Raw genomic sequence first — 18,232 nt, 5'->3', positions numbered from 1 at the left:
AGGAAATGGGCCAATGACAATTATTTTCAAGCCAAATATTCCAGTAACAATTGGGTCTAGAGCAGTGGTTCTCAACCTTCCCTTCCCAGTCACATACCACCTTAAGCAATCCCTTACTAATCACAGAGCACCGAGAGAGAGAGAGAGAGAGAGAGAGAGCACGGGAGCACGCTGGGGGAAAGGCGACAGGGAAGAAGGGAGGGAGGTGTTTATCGGAAACCAGAGAAGTCCATGTTAATGCCATCCAGATGGAGAATGCCCAGATGAAAGATGAAATGTTGTTCCTCCAATTTGGAGGAGCATAAGACCATGGACAGACATGTCAGGAAGAGATGGGATGGGAAATTGTAATTGTAACAGAATGAGCAGAGGTGCTGAACAAATAGATTTCCCCGTCTGCGCCCAGTCTCTCCGATGTAGAGGATACTACAATGGGAGCACTGGATGACAAACCCAACCTAAGAGGTGCTGAACAAATCGATTTCCCCGTCTGCGCCCAGTCTCTCCGATGTAGAGGAGACTACAATGGGAGCACTGGATGACAAATCCAACCTAAGTTTGGATAAAGGGTGGTGACCAAAAATGGTAACTAACCACTTCTCCCCTTAGATGCTGCTTGACCCAGCAGTCCCTTCAGTTTCTCTTTGTTTGGCACACAAATCACTGCTCCTGTTTTTGCTTCACTGCTGATGCCTTCATACTCCATGATCTCGGGTGAGGGATGAATTAAAGATAGAGAAACTGATATTCTTTTTCCCTGCCACACAATAAAAACTGATATTTATTTGGTTGCACGTGCTCGCAAAACTGCATCCAGCAAAATCGGTATCAGAGGATTTTTACTATCTATCAAGCTTGGTGTGCACCTCTAAGTGACTGAAATTGATATTGTGTTTATAATTTATATGTTACTTTCCTTCACCATCCAAATTTGCTTGATTTTACCAGAGGAATTTCTTAGTTTATTCTGACCTTGGAGTGTTTTTGAGTGAATTTGCAGTTTGCTGTGAGATAGCTTTTGCTTTCAGCCTGTTAGTTGACAAGTGTTGGCACTAAATCTGTGGGAAGAACTCTATTCACCCAACCTATTTAATCATGACTTCTTCATCACTGGCTTAGAATCGCAGAACTACTGAGGGAGCTTCTCTGCCACAACGCCTTTACAGCGCCAGGGCGCAAACCCAGTGCTGTCTGTAAGGAGTTTGTGTGTTCTCCCCATGTCTGTGTGGGTTTTCCCCAGGGGCTCCGGTTTTCTCCTACCATTTGAAACAATCTTGGGGTGTTGGTTATTTGGGTGTAAATTGGGTGGCACGAACTTGTGGGCTGAAAGGGCTTGTTACTGTGCTGTATGTCTAAATTTTAAATTTAATTTAAACTTGGGGAAGGTGGCTCAGTATCTTCTCAAGGCCAGCTGGCTTTCTGAGTGACACCCATATCCTGAAAAAATGCTGAAGATAACCACCTGTGTGTTGAATAGAGACTTTAAGCTGTTTTCTTTCTCCTCCTTTTTGCAGTGGGAGCACACCAGTGATGGTATGGGGAACTAACCTGGACATTATCCAGAATCCTAAAATCCGGGCCAAGATGAATGGAGTGGAGACGATCAACGTATGTAGTGTTGGGAATATTAGGATGGATAGAACTGTTGTGATATATACCTAAGCTAATCTTTATTGCAACTCCTCAGTGGAGTTAGTCAACTAACAGGGCTTTCTCCTCAGGAGTGATAAGAGTCTGTTATATCATCTGTTACGAGAACCTGCAGAGGGTGGGGAATCTAAATCTTTAAAGTTGTCAGCAAGAGGCTGGGATCCGTAGATCAGGCTGGAAAATAGAATTAGTGTAAGAAAACTTGCTGTGATTTTGCCAAAGCAAAGGGTTGTGTGTCATATTACTATTTCTTATAGGTCAGAGTTCCTGAAAATATCTGGCAAAGACTATTCATCAATCGCCGCAGGTGTAACATCATTTTAACATTTATATAGTTCATAAGTCAAGTCAAGTTTATTGTCATCTGATTGTACAAGAACAAACCCAAGCGTTCTCCGGATCTCACTACAAAACATGCAGACATAACACACAGGCTAACAATACATAAGCATGACAAATATTCATATATACAAATAAATAAATATAGCTTTATAAATATGAAAGTCTCGGAGGGTTAGTGTGATCAGTTCCGCATTCCCACTGCCCGTGGGAAGAAGCTGTTCCTCAGCCTGGTGATGCTGGCTCTGTTACTCCTTTACCTCTTTCCTGACGGGAGCAGCAGAAAGATAGAAGGGGTTATGAATGATTTTGAATACCCTCTGTGCAAGTGGACATTGAAGTTTATGTGTCACATTCTACACAGTACAATAAGTGGGTTTCTTCTGCAAGGAGTCTAACAGGATATCTCTGGCATTCATACAGCCATGTAAAGAGCACAATTTACAAAATGTTGAGTTACTATGAAAATAAAGATCAATTAGTACAAAGCAAGGATAGCACATGATAGTGGAGTTCATTCAGGAGCCTGATGGCTGCAGGGAAGAAACTGCCTTCCTGCCTGAGTATTCTTTCACAATCTTGAGCCTTCTCCCCAATGGGAGGAGGGAGAAGCAAGTGTGTTGTGGGTATGATGGATCTTTCAGTATGCTGGCTGCTTTTTCAAGGCCACGGGAGGTGCAGAGGGGAAGAAAGTTTGCATTAGGCACCGCATTGTTTTCACCACTTTCCATAGCGTCATCTGATCTTGAGCAGAGCAGCTCCCATCCCACACTGTGATGCATCCAACACTTATGCTTTTGATCTGTGCAGAATCATTAGCTCGATGTCATTTGTTGGCTGACTGTGCTGGGGAATATGACTTGGTGTTCGCATTGAACTCCAGAGGTGCAAGATTCAGAGGTGAAACCTAGGCAGACACAGGCAGAATGTACAAACTCCTTACAGACAGTGCAAGATTCGATTCCAGGTTGCTGGCGCTGTAATAGCGTTGGGCTGACCACTCCAGTCATTCTCACGACACCCCCCCCCCACCACACCCCTTTGCAGGATGCACAGCCTTGAGTAGGATTGAAGGGACTTCCAGAGCTCCACATTTATTGGCAGGGTGAAGGAAGGATGTGGCACAAATGGGATAGTTTTCTGAAAAGACCTGCTTAGAAGTAATGGGCCGAATGTGTGCTGTTGATTCTGTGAGAACAGCTGGACCCACTGCTTGGCAGGCTCACCAATTCCTGAGAGACACTTAAGTGTGCACTTTGCAGAAAGAGGGAGGCTGTTGTCTGCAATTGATCCATTAAAGATATTGAGCGGCTGAAGATGACCATCCATACAATTTCCAAATTGGTTGTAAATAGCCTGTAAGATTACAGAAGCAATTTTAAATTTGGTTGAATTGAAAGGTACAGCTTCTGTCCCTGTTGACTCTTTTTAGTAGAGAACTCTGTAAGGATACTAAGTATGAGGTCTGCCATTGGCCTGGAAATAAGAGCCATGTTCAGATCAATTATTATTAACCATCAAACATTTTATCTGAGAATGTGTTGGACAAACTATGAAGAAAAAGAAAAAAAATCGATTGCTGTCCATATTTACAGAAACTATTTTTGTAAAATTGTTCCAACTTAAAAAGAAATACACTCCAAATTGGCTGGCATGGCCTTTACAGTATATTAGGTTGTATTTCTGGAGATTTTTCATGCAATATAATTTTCTTTTTTCAATTGTCTCAAAATGTGGATGAAATAGAAGTAGGAGTTTGCCCGAGTTCTGGTCGATCATGTCAAATTGGAGTTTGACTGATCCGTCCTTTGCTAAATGTTCAACCCAGACATCTGAATGATGTTAATGTTGGGAATGGGTTTGCTCCCTCATGAGCGTCAGGCCAGTGTTAGCCCTTGGCCACATCAGACAAATGGAGACTGGCTCCAACGCACCTGCCATCCCCTTCAAGTCAAATTTATTGCTCAAGTTTATTGCACAAGCACAAACTGTCGAAACTGCGTTCTCTGGTCCTCGGTGCAAGACACGCAGATGCACAACCAGACGTAACACAAACGCAGACAAACAATACACATGCAGGACAAATATTCATATATACAAATAAATACACTTTGTTTTGTGAATATGAGGTATTCAGATGGTTAGTGTGAGCAGTTCCTTTGGTCGTTCAACATTCTCACTGCCCATGGGAAGAAGCTGTTCCTCAACCTTGGGGTGCTGGCTCTGATACTCCTGTACCTCTTCCCCGATGGGAACAGCTGAAAGACGCTGCGTGCAGGGAGGAAGGGGTCCTCATTGATTTTGTGCGCCCTCTTCAAACAACAATTCTGGTAGATCGCATCAAATTGAGGGGGGGGGGTGGTGGAGGGAACAAGACTCCATTGATCCTCTCTGCTGCTCTTGTGGTCCTCAGTCCACACTCCAATCTCCTTTTACCTTCTCCCCACCCCCACTGCATCATGCCTGAGCTCACAAGCATTATCCCTGTCTCCATCTCTGTCCTACTCATGACTCTTCCTAACAGTTGTCCCCTGGCCTTGGATTGGCACCTCATTTGGTTGTGTTCCTTTTATCTATTCACAGGAGAGTTTAGGTGTCAAGGCCAATGCCTGAAAGCCCCTTCTTCATTGCTCTTGAACAGAGTATTTTGCAAGTCAATTTGAGAGGAAGTCACAATACTGTGGATCTGAATGACACATAAGATTTACATACCAAATCCTATTAATAGAATATGAGCATTTTAAATTCAGGTTAACAAAACTAAAAACTAGATGCTGGAAAGCTCAGAATTTATTGTTAAGAACATATGCCATGAAATTTGTTGTTTTGTGACAGCAATACAGTTGCAAACATTGCTATAAATTATTTTAAAAAAATAAATTAGTGCAAAAGAACTGAAAAAGTGAGGTAGTGTCCATTCAGAAATCTGTTGGATGCTCGACTTCAGGCTCCTCTACCTTCTTCCTGATGGATACAGTGAAAAGAGGGCATGGCCTGCGAGGTGAGGGTCATTGTTGATGACTACAACAGGCTGCTGTCTTGAGATGCCGCCTCTTGTAGATATCCTTAATGGAGTGAACCCTAATGCCCTTGATGGCTCTGGCCAAGTTCATAACTCTCTAGCCTTGTTGCCTTCATACTGATGCAACCTGTCAGAATCCTCTCCATGATATACCTGTAGAAGTTTGCAAATCTTTAATGACATACCAAGTCTCCATAAACTCCTAAATATAGTCACTGGAGTGCCTTCTTCATGATTGCATTGACATGAAGGCTCCATGATAGATCTTAAGAGATGTTGATACTCAGGAATTTGAAGATCTTGACCCTTTCCACTGCTGACCCCCTTGATGAGGACAGGTTTGTGTTCTCCTGTTTCCCCTTCCTGAAGTCCACCATCAGTTCCTTAGTTTTGCTAATTCTGATAATAAAGATTCCTTCATTGCCATGTACTAATGCATTCATGCTCAAAATCTGTCAACTTTTGCCTTGGTGGGAGGAAACCAGAGCACCTGGGGAAAACCTTTGGAGATCACAGGGAGAGCATGCAGTCAGAGAGGACCAGATTTGATCTTGGGTCATTGGCACTACACTGGCACTCACTGAGTCTACTACCATCACCATTTAAATTTAGACATACAGCACAATAACAGACCCTTTCGGCCCACAAACCCGTGCTGTCCAATTACACCCAATTAACCTACAATCCCTGTACGTTTTGGAGAGTGGGAGGAAACTGGAGCAGCCAGACGAAACTCTTGCAGACATGGGGAGAATATACATACTCCTTACAGACAGCGCTGGATTTGAACCCCAGTCACTGGCACTGTAGTAGCATTGCACTAATTGTGCACTGATTGTGCCACTCTGGTCCTTACTGGCCTTTGTCTCCATTTGAGATTGACAATTGGAAATTCTCAGCAGGTCAGGCGTGTGTAGAGAGGGCAACAGAGTGAACACTTTAGGTCAGTGACCCAATGGCATTACGTTTCAATATGCAGAGAGAGGGGAAGGCGAGGAAGAGAACAGTGATGTGTGTGTGACAATGGGCAGAACAGGGAAGATCTCATGACAAAAGTTCTCATTCACCTTTCAACTATCAGCACCCCCAATACAGGTTACCCTGCTTTCCAACAGAATTCCCTTGTACTCATCCTCGCCTCTTAACCCTGGTCAGACATCATTAGCTTGAAATGTTAACTCAAAAGCCTGTCTGCTGAGTGTTTCCAACATTATCTGTCTTTATTTCAGATTTCCAGCATCTGCAGCATTTTGCTTTCACTCTGCAGGGTGATTTTGTTCAGCTGAAATCCCCTCTATCAATTTTCGAATAAGCATGCTGCCACCACCCAGCTCGCGTCTTCTATTAAGTAGATTTCATTAGTTCTGTGTTTGCACTGATGGATGGGGTTTGATATCAGGCCTGGCATCCAGTATCTTTGCAGAATCTTTCCCAGACATTTATGGATTGGTCTGAGTTCATTTACAGTTGCTCTGCCCCGGGGATGATTGTCTTCCTGTATATTCCAAGTGTCACATCCTCTGTTTTGCTGCAGTGTTGACCCATTTCACCTGCCTTCCTGTGTGCTCTGCTGGGACAGCCAGTGCTTATTTCAAGTGTAATTGCATCATTGGTCCAGTAGCTGTCACGTAACTGGAGCCAAATACCACATGCACCACCTGCCTGCATTTGCGCTGAAACCAATTTCTTGCTCATTTGTCCTGTGTTGTAACTCACTTTTGTTCCATCATTATCAATATATCCTGGAATCTATTTATAATTGAGACTCCCATTTGCAGCCAGAAAAGCTGCCATTTTCCTAATTCACTCATCACAGACATGAGCTCCTGGTACTGTGAAATTACCACCTCTTTACAGTGAAAATTGGACCATTAATGTCCCATTGTTTAGCCCATTGGAGACAGTACAGCACCGCTTGCAGCTCAAAGGAAACAAAATTTTAAATACATTTTATTTTAAAATTTAGACCTACGGACTGAAACAAACCCATGAGTCCATGCTGCCCAAATGCACGCAATTGACCGACATCCCTGGTACGTTTTGGAATGGTGGGAGGAAACCAGAGCACTCAGGGGAAACGCATGCAGACATGGGGAGAATGTACAAACTCCTTACAGTCAACACCAGATTTAAACTCCAGTCGCTGGCACTGTTACAACATGGCACTAAACTGCTCCTGTTATCTCTTCTGAATGATGTCTCTGACAGCACCATGAACAGGAGGGAAGAGAAATTCTGCCCTGGCTCTCTGCTCCCCTACGGCCAAGACATGATATCTCACTGCCTTAATGATCCTTGCAGCAACCAACAAATAAATCAAGCAGAATGAAGTTTGTTGCTCCAGGTTGCCATTGATTCCAGTACTTACAGGTTTTATTGTGGAGGCTCCTTAAGAATGTGTCTGAATTGATTGACCTCTGACCATACAATCTATTGGCAGGTTAATTATCTTACTTTTAATCCATCAGAAATTATGCCAACAAATCATCACCTTAAAGAATCTTGGCATTTTCAGTGCAGAAGAGGCCATTCAGGCCATAATGTTCATGCCAACTGCTGAATTTATTTGGGCAGCCGAGAGACCAATAGCATGAGTCGGGTGAGCGAGGAGGGGTGGGGGGAGATGGTAGGGCAACTGGAAGGGGGTGGGGTGGATATGGCAGCACAATTCAGGTGGACTTAAATCTGGCTTTCCGAAATCCGGAAAAACCCAAAATTCGGAACACTCTGTCCCCCAAGGGTTCCGGATAAAGGATTGTGTACCTGTACTTTGTTGGCCACAGCCCTGAAGTTATGTTGTATCTAGTTACTTGTCACAGTTGCTGAGGGCTTCTTTTACTTTTTCAAGCAGTGAGTTCCAGACCCCCACTGCAGGAGAAAACCATTCAGCCTTCAAGCCCACTTCACCATTCAATACAATCATGGTTGGTCACATGACCTGAGTACCCTATTCCTGCTTTCTCTCTCTATCCCTTGATCTCTTTAGCCACAAGTACCACATTCAACCTCCTTTTAAATAAAGCTGATGATTTGGCTTCAACAACCTTCGTGGTTGGGAGTTCCACAAGTTCATAACTTTGATAAAGTTTCTCATCTCAGTCCTCAATGACTTTCTTCTTATTCTTAGAGTGTGACCCCTTGTTCTGGACCACCAACAGCAGGAACACCTTTCTGCATCTAACCTGTCTAGTCCTCTCAAATTTTGAAGGTCTCCATGAGATCCCCTCTTATTCTTCTAGATTCCAATGCATATAACCCTAGTCTAACCAGTTGTTCTTTTAGACATCATTCCTGCCATCCCAGGATTCAGTCTAATGAACCTTCACTGCACCCCCTCAACAGCACACTGAGCTGCCTGGGGCACCTGTCTCCTCAGTAATTGTTTAGCATATCCATTAGGTGTCTGATTTTACCTTGAAATCTCTGCATTGGCTTCAAAGCAGTTTGGGATTTTTTAACTTGAAATTTTGAAAATAGATAATAGGCCCTTCTCCTGTTCTGCCCAAGTACCCCGGTTAACCTACAACCCACCGTACATTTTGAAGAGTGGGAGGAAACCAGAGCACCCATAGGAAACCATCACAGACATGGGGAGAACGTACAAACTCCTTACAGACAGCGCCAGATCTCCTTTAGGGATAAGAAAATCTCCATACACATGCACTCGTTTTTTTTGTTTGTTCAGGATGATTAAAGTTTATATAGTAAAGTTGTGATCATTATTGTAGCTCAATGATGGACAGCAACTTTGGTCGATGTGCCCAGGCACTGTTATTGCCTCACCTGAATGTACAGAGGGAGGTGCCAACCTCACGGTACTTGAACTGGTGAGCATTAATTGCATGCATCACCTGAAGGTGTAGGCACTAATCTCGTGATCTGGCGTTAATCCCATGTTTCCTTCATCGGAAGGCATAACTGTCACATCACCTTCAGACAGAGCTCTTTCTTTGGCTTGGCTTCGCGGACGAAGATTTATGGAGGGGGTAAAAGTCCACGTCAGCTGCAGGCTCGTTTGTGGCTGACAAGTCCGATGCGGGACAGGCAGACCCGGTTGCAGCGGCTGCAGGGGAAAATTGGTTGGTTGGGGTTGGGTGTTGGGTTTTTCCTCCTTTGCCTTTTGTCAGTGAGGTGGGCTCTGCGGTCTTCTTCAAAGGAGGTTGCTGCCCGCCAAACTGTGAGGCGCCAAGATGCACGGTTTGAGGCGTTATCAGCCCACTGGCGGTGGTCAATGTGGGGGGGTATATCTCTTGTCACGTGGTTTCCGCTCCTTCCAATGGGTGGAGCTCATTCAAATGAAGCAAATAGCATTGATGCTGGAAGTGGCCATAGGGTGAGCGTTTAAAAATACCAGAGTATCAATCCATTTCATTGGCTGCGTGGATTCAGCTGGTTGAAAAAACTACTTGGGTCACAGGAGCTCCTTTTAAAATCCTGCGGATTATGATGTTAAGAGAGAGGAAGTAAGATGCTCTTGCTTTTTGTTGCCAGGACTGTGAGGTGTACAATGCTACAACTATGTTGTGTCGAGCCCCATCCTTGGCCATCAATCAGAGCCAGCAGATTGACAATGTGGAGCGTCCTGATGAGTTTGGATTTATCCTGGACAATGTGCAGACGTTATTGATCTACAACAACACAAACATCGTCTACTATCCGAACCCAGTGTTTGAACCACTGAGCACCACAGGCGTGTTGGAACTGAAGCCTGGCTCTCCCATTATACTGAAGGTAAGAAACCCAAGTCATTGGCTTGAGTGCGTTGCTTCCTAACCACGTTGCACCCCAGACACTTCTCTCCCTACCCTTCACGGGGTTTTCTGGAGTAGTTGATGTAAAGTTTGTTATCAATGCTTATGCATTTTAGGAGGGAGGGAGGATCGTGGGAAGGTAACCAAGAAAGAATAAGTTGACACATTGGAGCAGATCTAGCCTGAGTTATGGACTGCAGTGGCACTTTCTGGCCCAGTCCCCTGTGATTTTTAGCTGCTCTGCCTGGGGCAGGTGGACTCCCCACTGATCCAGCAGAACATTGAGAGTTTCTGCAGAGTTGTGAGCTGGGAAATGTGCCCTCTTCTCTTTTAACAATGCCCCCACTTAAATGGATGTCCTCTCATATGTAAGATTTTTACCCTGGGAAAAAGATTCTGACTATCCATCTCATCACTTTATAAACTTTTATCAAGTCTCCCATCAGCCTTTGACATTCCAAAAAAAAATCCCAAATTGGTCTAACCTCTCCTAAAAGCATCCTGGGAAATATCTTCTGTATTTGTGGAAAACCTTTGGTAGAGCAAGACCCAAATGTGCTGGAGAAACTCAGCAGAATCTTGAGGAAGCAAAGGGTAACCAACAATTTTGGGCCTGAGCCCCTCATCACTATAATCACAGCATCAGCAGGCTTTCTTGTCTAACTCCAAGGCCTGTTGATAGTTTTGTACTTGGGGTGAATCTGGCTCCTCTTTTGAGACAGGCTCTATCTTGTGCCCAAGTGCTCCCAGAATAACTCCCAGTGGAAACTACACTGGTAGAAGCAGCAGGGCCCCAAAGCGAGCTGGAAACCTGAGGGAATAATTTCAACAAGGCAAGTGGACAGACTGGCATGCAGTGATCTCCCACCCAGGTCCAACTCTCTTTGCTTGTTTTCTCAAATCCCAGGGTCAGAACCTCATCCCTTCTGTGGCTGCAGGAAACATGAAGCTGAATTACACCGTGGTTATTGGAGAGAAACCATGCACTGTGACGGTGTCAGACACTCAGATCCTCTGTGAGTCTCCGAACCTCACTGGGCGGCACAGAGTACTGGTGAGTATAGTTTTCTGCAGCTTGGTGGTCATTATGGCCTTGTCAACCTCATGATATCAGTATTGCTTGTTTGGATTTGCAATATGCAAATGTGCTGGAGAAAGTCAGCAGGTCACGCTGCATCTATAGGAAGTAAAGGCTAACCAACGTTTCAGGCCTGAGTGCTATGTAAAGAAATGAGCAAAAAGAAGGCAACCACTTGAATAAAAAGGGGAGAGAAAGGGGCAGAGGGAGGAGCACAGATTAACAGGTCATTGGTGGATAGTGGTATGGGTGGAAGGGTCGAAGAGATAAAAGCTGAGGTGATGGGGAGGGGTGTAGCTCTGTGAATGGAGATGGGAAGGGGGTAAAGGAGACAGAGGGATTGGGAAAGAGAGAGGAGCAGGGGAGAGTTTTACTGGAAATTGGAGAAGTCAAATCCCGTCTGGTTGAAGAGTGCCCAGATAGAATATTAAGGGAAGTCTAAAATGATGGCAGTTTCAGAGCCAAGAAAGATTTTGCATGTTGGAGTCCAAATATCATTTGGACTATTGGGGTCACCAATGTAGCAAAGCATTCTATAGACGTTGTGGAATCGCTGTTCACATTTTTGAGTTGGCGTATACTTGGGGAAGTCGATGTACGTGCTGTCGAGTCTAATTGAAAGACTGACATCTCCAGACTTGCATGCTGAGCTGATGTACATCACTGCTTCTGTCACATGGACAGGAAGTGATATCATCAGTGATGTCATCAGCCCAGATAAAAACCTGTGTTGGATGCAGGTCAATTTCCTACATTTTTCCACAGCATGTCCACCAATTTGGGAGCCTGTTTGCTTGTTGGTAATTGGGTTGCCACCGCCAAAGAAAATGTCAGTGTCAGAATATTCGAGTTCACCTTCATACCTCAAGGCTGCAGTGGGTAACATTAACTGGTACTCTTGCTGGCTCTTTAAGGAAAATAGATCAGTCAATGCTGGGTAAAAGAGGCTTTGCATGGGTTGTGAGATTCCCAAGGTTGGAACAGCGTACTCACTCCCATGGTCCAAAAGATGAAGAGTGAGTTCTCGGTTGGTGACAAGGAAAGTCCTCAGGGGTAGTGGGTTGCAGACATATGGGAGGGTAGTTTTTTCTTAAATTTTATTTATTTGAAGAATCATTAATAGTAATACAAAATACATTCCATAAAGAAAATTTTATATGAATATATATATTTTAAAAAAATTAAAAATAAATTAAAAAATCAAGAGAAAAATAAATAAATCAAATCCCCACCCCACCACATCAGCCAGCTCTCTTAAAGAGAGCTAAAAATATATAAACAGAAACTAAAAGTATATAATAAATCAAAATATATCTAAATGCATATATTCCAAATATGGTAACCACTTACTAACAAAAAAGAATAATTGTCATGTAACTTATATGTAATTTTTCCCATAACAATACAAGCTTTCAATTCATTCTGCCATCGCATTATATTAATCACTATATTGTCTTTCCATGTACTTGCTACACATTTTTGAGCTACAGACAATGCTAAATATATAAATCCCCTTAAAGGAATCATATAACCCATTTAAAAAAAAAGATGGACCTAATGGTAACTTAAAATTATATAATTTTTCCAAAATTAACTTAATTTTATCCCAGAATGGTTGTACATGCACACAAGACCAAACAGCATGTAAAAAAGTTGCAGTACATACTAAAACCACATCTAAAACAAGAATCCGAATTACAAAACCATATTTTTTCAATTTCTCTGGGGTTAAATAGAACTGATGTAGAAAATTATAATTAACCATTCCATTCCGCACATTCGTCAATTTAGTAACACTATCACGACACATATCTGCCCAGTCATCTTCAGGAAAAACAAAAGCTAAATCATTTCCCCATTTAAGCTTAGACTTCTCCCATTCCGATTTATCCATATTGTCTTGTAATACTTGATAAATAACAGAAATATAACCCCTTTTTGGTATAGAAGAAATTAAAGACTCAAATTCCGTCAATATAGGTAAAATCATCTCTCTACCATACATATTATTCACCAAAGATCGAAGTTGATAATAAACAAATAAAGAATTTTCAGCAATATCAAAGAAAGAAATGTCCTTCTACACAACAATCCTGTACTGTTTTTATACCCTTAGAATCCCAACTATTTAAATGACTATTAAACATTGAAAAAGAAATAAGCTGATTATTATATAATGGAGTTAAAATTGACAATTTACCTTTTGATTCTAAAATCTTATTTTTTTTTAATCCATAGTTTTAATAGATGTTTTAATATCAGCATATTATATTCCCTCAACAAATTTACATTCCATCGAAATATAAATTGAATCACCTCGACTTCAGAAATACAGGCCATCTTAACTTTAGCCCAACTCGGGGGCTGGTCCAAATCCATCAATCTACTAATAAATTTCAACTGAGCTGCTTCATAATAATTTTGAAAATGAGGTAATTGAAGCCCACCTAACACATATTTCCAAGTAAGTTTATTTAATACTACCTGTGGTAGTTTACCTTTCCAAAAAAATTCTCTCGTAACTTTATTTAAATCCTGAAAGAAATTCTTTGAAAGAGGACATGGTATTCATAAATATTGAATACGAGGAAAAATATTCATCTTAATGCAATTAACTCGACCAATTAAAGTTAACGGAAGATCTTTCCACTTAATTAAGTCTGCTTTAATCTTTTTTAATAATGGAACATAATTTAACTTGTATAAAGGTTGGTACTCAGTATTTACAATTATTCCTAAATATTTAATTTTATCAGACCATTTCAGTTTTATAATATTTTTATACTCTGAATAATCTCCTTTTCCGATTGGCAAAATTTTTACTCTTTTCCCAGTTAACTTTATATCCAGATAATGTTCCATATTGTAATAAACATTCCTGTAAATGTGGCAATGATTGTTCTGGGTTTGTTAAATATATCAAAACATCATGTGCAAATAAATTAATCTTATACTCTTCATCCATAACTCTCATCCCTCATCTGTTCATTCTGCATTATTGTTTGAGCTAACGGTTCAATGGCCAAAGCAAACAGAGCTGGTGACAATGGACAACCTTGCCGAGTTGAACGCGTCAATTTAATCGATGATGAAACTTGACCATTTGTCACTACCCTAGTAGTCGGGTTCGTATATAAAGCTTTAACCTAACCAATAAAAAAAGGGCCAAATTTAAACTTCTCCAATACTTTAAATAAAAAATCCCATTCGACCCTATGAAAGGCTTTTTCCACGTCAAGCGCAACCATCATTGGATGGTTGGGCTGCTGTCGATATGCATTGACCAAACTAATCAATCGAAGAATATTATCTAAAGTATTTCTATTTTTAATAAAACCTGTTTGATCAACGGGTATCAATTTAGGTAGATACTTAGCAAGTCGATTTGCTAACACTATTATTTTATAATTAACATTCAATAAAGAAACAGGTTTATACGAAGACACTTTCAATGGGTCTCTATCTTTTTTCGGGATTACAATAATTAAAGCACTAGAGCAAGATTCTGGTAAATCATGCTTTTCGGTCACTTGTTGTAATACCTCCTCAAACACTGAAGATAAATCTTCATAAAAAGTTTTATAAAATTCCACCAAAAATCCATCATCACCTGGTGACTTCCCATTGGGCATTTCCAACATAGCCGCCTTAATCTCTATTTCTGTAAACAGAGCTTCCAGATCCGTAACATCGTCCACTTCTAATGCTGATAACGTTAACTTAGATAAAAAAGAATCAATAGAACCACTATCCTGTTTCCCCCTCAGAAGTATATATTTTTTTATAAAATGAATAGAACTGGTCATTAATTTCTTGAGGTTTATAGGTCACTGTTGAATTCTTTTTTACAGCATTAATAATCCATGAAACCTGTTCCTTCTTTAGCTGCCATGCAAGTACCTTAGGTGCCCTCTCACCCAACTGATAATAATGCTGCTATATGGGAGGGTAGTTGATGGATGTTGAAGGGAGAAATAAGTGGTGAATGATGACAATGAGAGTTTATTGTCATATACAGAAGATGAATGTAGAGATTCACAGAAAGTACTGCTTGCTGCAGCTACAACGGTACATTAATTAAACTAACAAAAATACATATAAAATGAATTACTATGAGAGAAAAAAAGTGTGATTTTACAACAAATGCAACTGGAGGATATGCTCTTAGAGATGATATAAACAAGATGGGCTGAATGGCCTCATTTGACCATGAGAAAATATGGGAAATGTGAACATAGCTGTGTAGAATGAACAGAAAGGTATTTAGATGCAGATAGAAGATATTCAAGCGCTGGAATGACCCAGGCTCTCACACAGCGAGGGATGGCACTATCTGCTGACCAGATTAGCCGCTAGGGACAAAATTGTTCAATTTACTTCACAAACTGCCCCCGATGTTAAATGGCATCAATTACAGGAGAATGAAGGAAACATTTTTACTGTGATATAATATGATAAATACATTTGGCTAATTATATAAATAATGGAGTCATTCAGGAAAGGTTACATGCGGCAGCAAGGCTTTGTTGGGTTTTCGCAGAGTGAGGCTTGTACGTTGTGCAATACAAAACCAAATTCCCAAGATCCAAACAAACATGGACTACACATATGGAACTCAGCAGGTCAGCAGCACATTTTATATAGCAAAGATAAAGATTGTGTAATGTTACCTTTGCTGTATAAAGTGCGCTGTTTGACCTGCTGAGTTTCTCCAGCATTGTAATTTTACTTCAATCATGGTGTCTGTAGAATTTTGTGTTTTACACTTGACTACATATATTCCCAAAACATTAACTCCTGCTCTCTGCTAGATAAGGGGATAATCTGAGGGGATCCCCCTCAGCTTGTGGATCTGCTGCTTCACGGAGCCAGAGACCCTGGGTGCAGTCTTGATCTTGGCTGCTGTCGGTGTGGAGTTTGCATGTTCTCCTTGAGATCATTTGTGTTTCCTGCAGGTGCTCCAGTTTCCTCCCAGATCCCAAAGACCCATGGGATGGTGGGTTAATCAGCTTAAATCATAGATCAATGCAGCATAGATACAGGCCTTTAGGCCCACGAGTCTGTGCTGAACTTAATGTCTAAATAAAACTCAAACTGATGCTTACGCCTGATAAATATCTCTCCACCCCTCATGTGTATACGTAGAAGCTTCTTAAATGCTACTATGGTATCTGCTTCCACTGGAGGCTTGTTCCAGGCACCCACCACTCTCTGCGTAAAAAATAATGTTGCCTTACCCATCTCCCTTAAACTTCCTCCCTCTCACCTTAAAAATTTTTCATCCAGTGTGTGATGCTTTGACCCAAGGGAAAAAATTTTGACAATTCACCCTATCAATGCTAATCATAATTTTATAAACTTCTGTCAAATCACCCCCCCCCCCCCTCCAACCTCTTCCTTCAACCTACTGGAAGAACACCTCCCCATAACTTGTACCTTCTAAGCCAGGCAATGCACTGATAAACCTTGTTCTTAGAGCGTAGATGAGTGGAAGAATCTGTTGAAAATTGATCAGAATAACAAAACAGGATTGATGTTAGTTTAGTGTTAATGGGGGAGGGTTGGTGGTCATTGTGGACTCAATGTGCTGAAGATCCTTTTTCTGTGGTGTATCTCTATGACATAAATTCTGCTGCAAGTTGCATACTGTTTAGAATGCATTGCTGCTCCTTCACTACTGCTGATCAAAATCCTGATAACCCCTACCTAATGCAGGCCCTGTCTCAGGAGGAAAAAGAAAGTATTATTCCTCACTTTCTTTTAGTCTATGGTGCATATGTTCTGTTTTTCTTTCTCCAGATGTTATCGGTTTTTTTAAAAGAATCAATCTGCGGGTGGAAATCAGGGGTCAGGCAGCATCAGTGGGAGAGAAAGAATGGCCAACGTGTTCATGAAAGGTTGGCGTTTTGGCCAGTCGGTTCTGGTGGCCATTGTTTTTCCCCCACTGATGCTGCTCATTGCTGAAATTCTCCAGTAGATTGTTTTTTTGCTCCACTTTCCAGTATCTCCACTGGTCTAATTGTTAGAGAAATAATGATCATTAAGTTTGTCCCTTTATTTATCTTTGTCAACCACCCCGCCACCACGTGCGCGCGCGCACACACACACACACACACACACACACACACACACACACACACACACACACACACACACACACACACACACACACACGCGCATGTACAGTGCAGATGGGCATATTGTCGACCAAGCCTCATTAACAAGATGTCTCCTTCCTCATCAGGTGCGTGTTGGAGGCCTGGAGCATTCCCCTGGCACTGTGCACATTTTCCCGGACAGCCCACTGAGCTTCCCAGCCATCATCAGTATTGGAGCGGCCGGGGGCCTCCTCATCATCTTCATCATTCTGGTTCTCATCGCCTACAAGAGGAAGTCTCGGGAGAGTGACTTGACGCTGAAGAGGTTGCAGATGCAGATGGATAACTTGGAGTCACGCGTGGCTCTGGAGTGTAAAGAAGGTTTGGCTGCCTTACGATTAGTCAAAGCTTATCCATTTAGCCCTAAAGAATTCCATCAATTTGAATTTCACCACTCTTCTTGGAAGGTTCACACTGAGGTGACTCATTTGGTTGTAAACTAATGATAATCACAGCTCCTTCATAAATTATTAAACACAGAATGAGGAGAAACTATTAAGTCCAAGGAGGAATGGAATAGTTCTCCCCAGGGAGAGTGGAGGGACCACTGCTCTTTATTTATGTCTATAAATGACCCTGACGAAAACACAGACGTAATTTCAAAGTTTGAAATAATGCTTGGGAATTTGTTCAAGAAAGAGAAAGATTATCACAGATCAAGAGGATTTAATGAGTTAAATACCTGGAGAAATTTACCAGGTTGAAGTGATGCATTTTATTAAAATGAAGGAGAGGGATTGCACATTAAACAGTATAATTTTAAAGAGACAGAAGAACAAGTTTGAGTGGGCACATTTCATTGACGATAGCAGAATAGGTTAAGAAGAGTATTAACAAAGCAAATGTTATCTTTGGTTTTAGTTACTAGGACATTGATCTTTAAACTCTGTCAATAGGTTGTAGGATTTCATTCCCCACAGTGATTCACTTGCCTTCCTTAGTCTGACACCCTGGCACAGTACTGAAGGCATGCTGATTTTGTACTCTGTGCCACCATTGACGAGGGCAAGCAAATGTCACACATTCCATATCAACCTGTGCAGTGATCTGCAGACATCTGAAAGTACTACCACCAAGGCAACCCCTGCCACCGCCACTAAATTTAATACTGTAACAAGCATACTGCAAAATATCAAAATAATTTCTATTTATTTTTAGAGAGCAGGAAAACAGTATCGCTTCAGTATGTTTAAATTTTGAATTTATTTCACTAATGGCTGCATAACTAATTTTA

The 18,232-nt window shown here is 41.6% G+C and overlaps 1 protein-coding gene across 3 annotated transcripts in view; it reads left to right on the top strand.

Annotated features, from left to right (window-relative positions):
- Nucleotides 1–18,232, top strand: part of plxna4 (plexin A4) — a 544,272-nt gene that overhangs the window by 441,149 nt on the left and 84,891 nt on the right. For all 3 annotated transcript variants that reach the window (XM_069908052.1, XM_069908051.1, XM_069908053.1), the window contains exons 17-20: nt 1,515–1,608; nt 9,503–9,742; nt 10,670–10,816; nt 17,085–17,319. In XM_069908052.1, coding sequence (XP_069764153.1) covers nt 1,515–1,608; nt 9,503–9,742; nt 10,670–10,816; nt 17,085–17,319 — 716 coding nt within the window. The remainder of the gene's footprint in view (nt 1–1,514; nt 1,609–9,502; nt 9,743–10,669; nt 10,817–17,084; nt 17,320–18,232) is intronic.

The sequence above is a fragment of the Narcine bancroftii genome, chromosome 13, assembly GCF_036971445.1.
Source record: "Narcine bancroftii isolate sNarBan1 chromosome 13, sNarBan1.hap1, whole genome shotgun sequence".
Classification (NCBI taxonomy): Eukaryota; Metazoa; Chordata; class Chondrichthyes; order Torpediniformes; family Narcinidae; genus Narcine; species Narcine bancroftii.
Note: the sequence above shows the minus strand (reverse complement) of the source record. Positions and strands in the feature narration are given on the sequence as shown.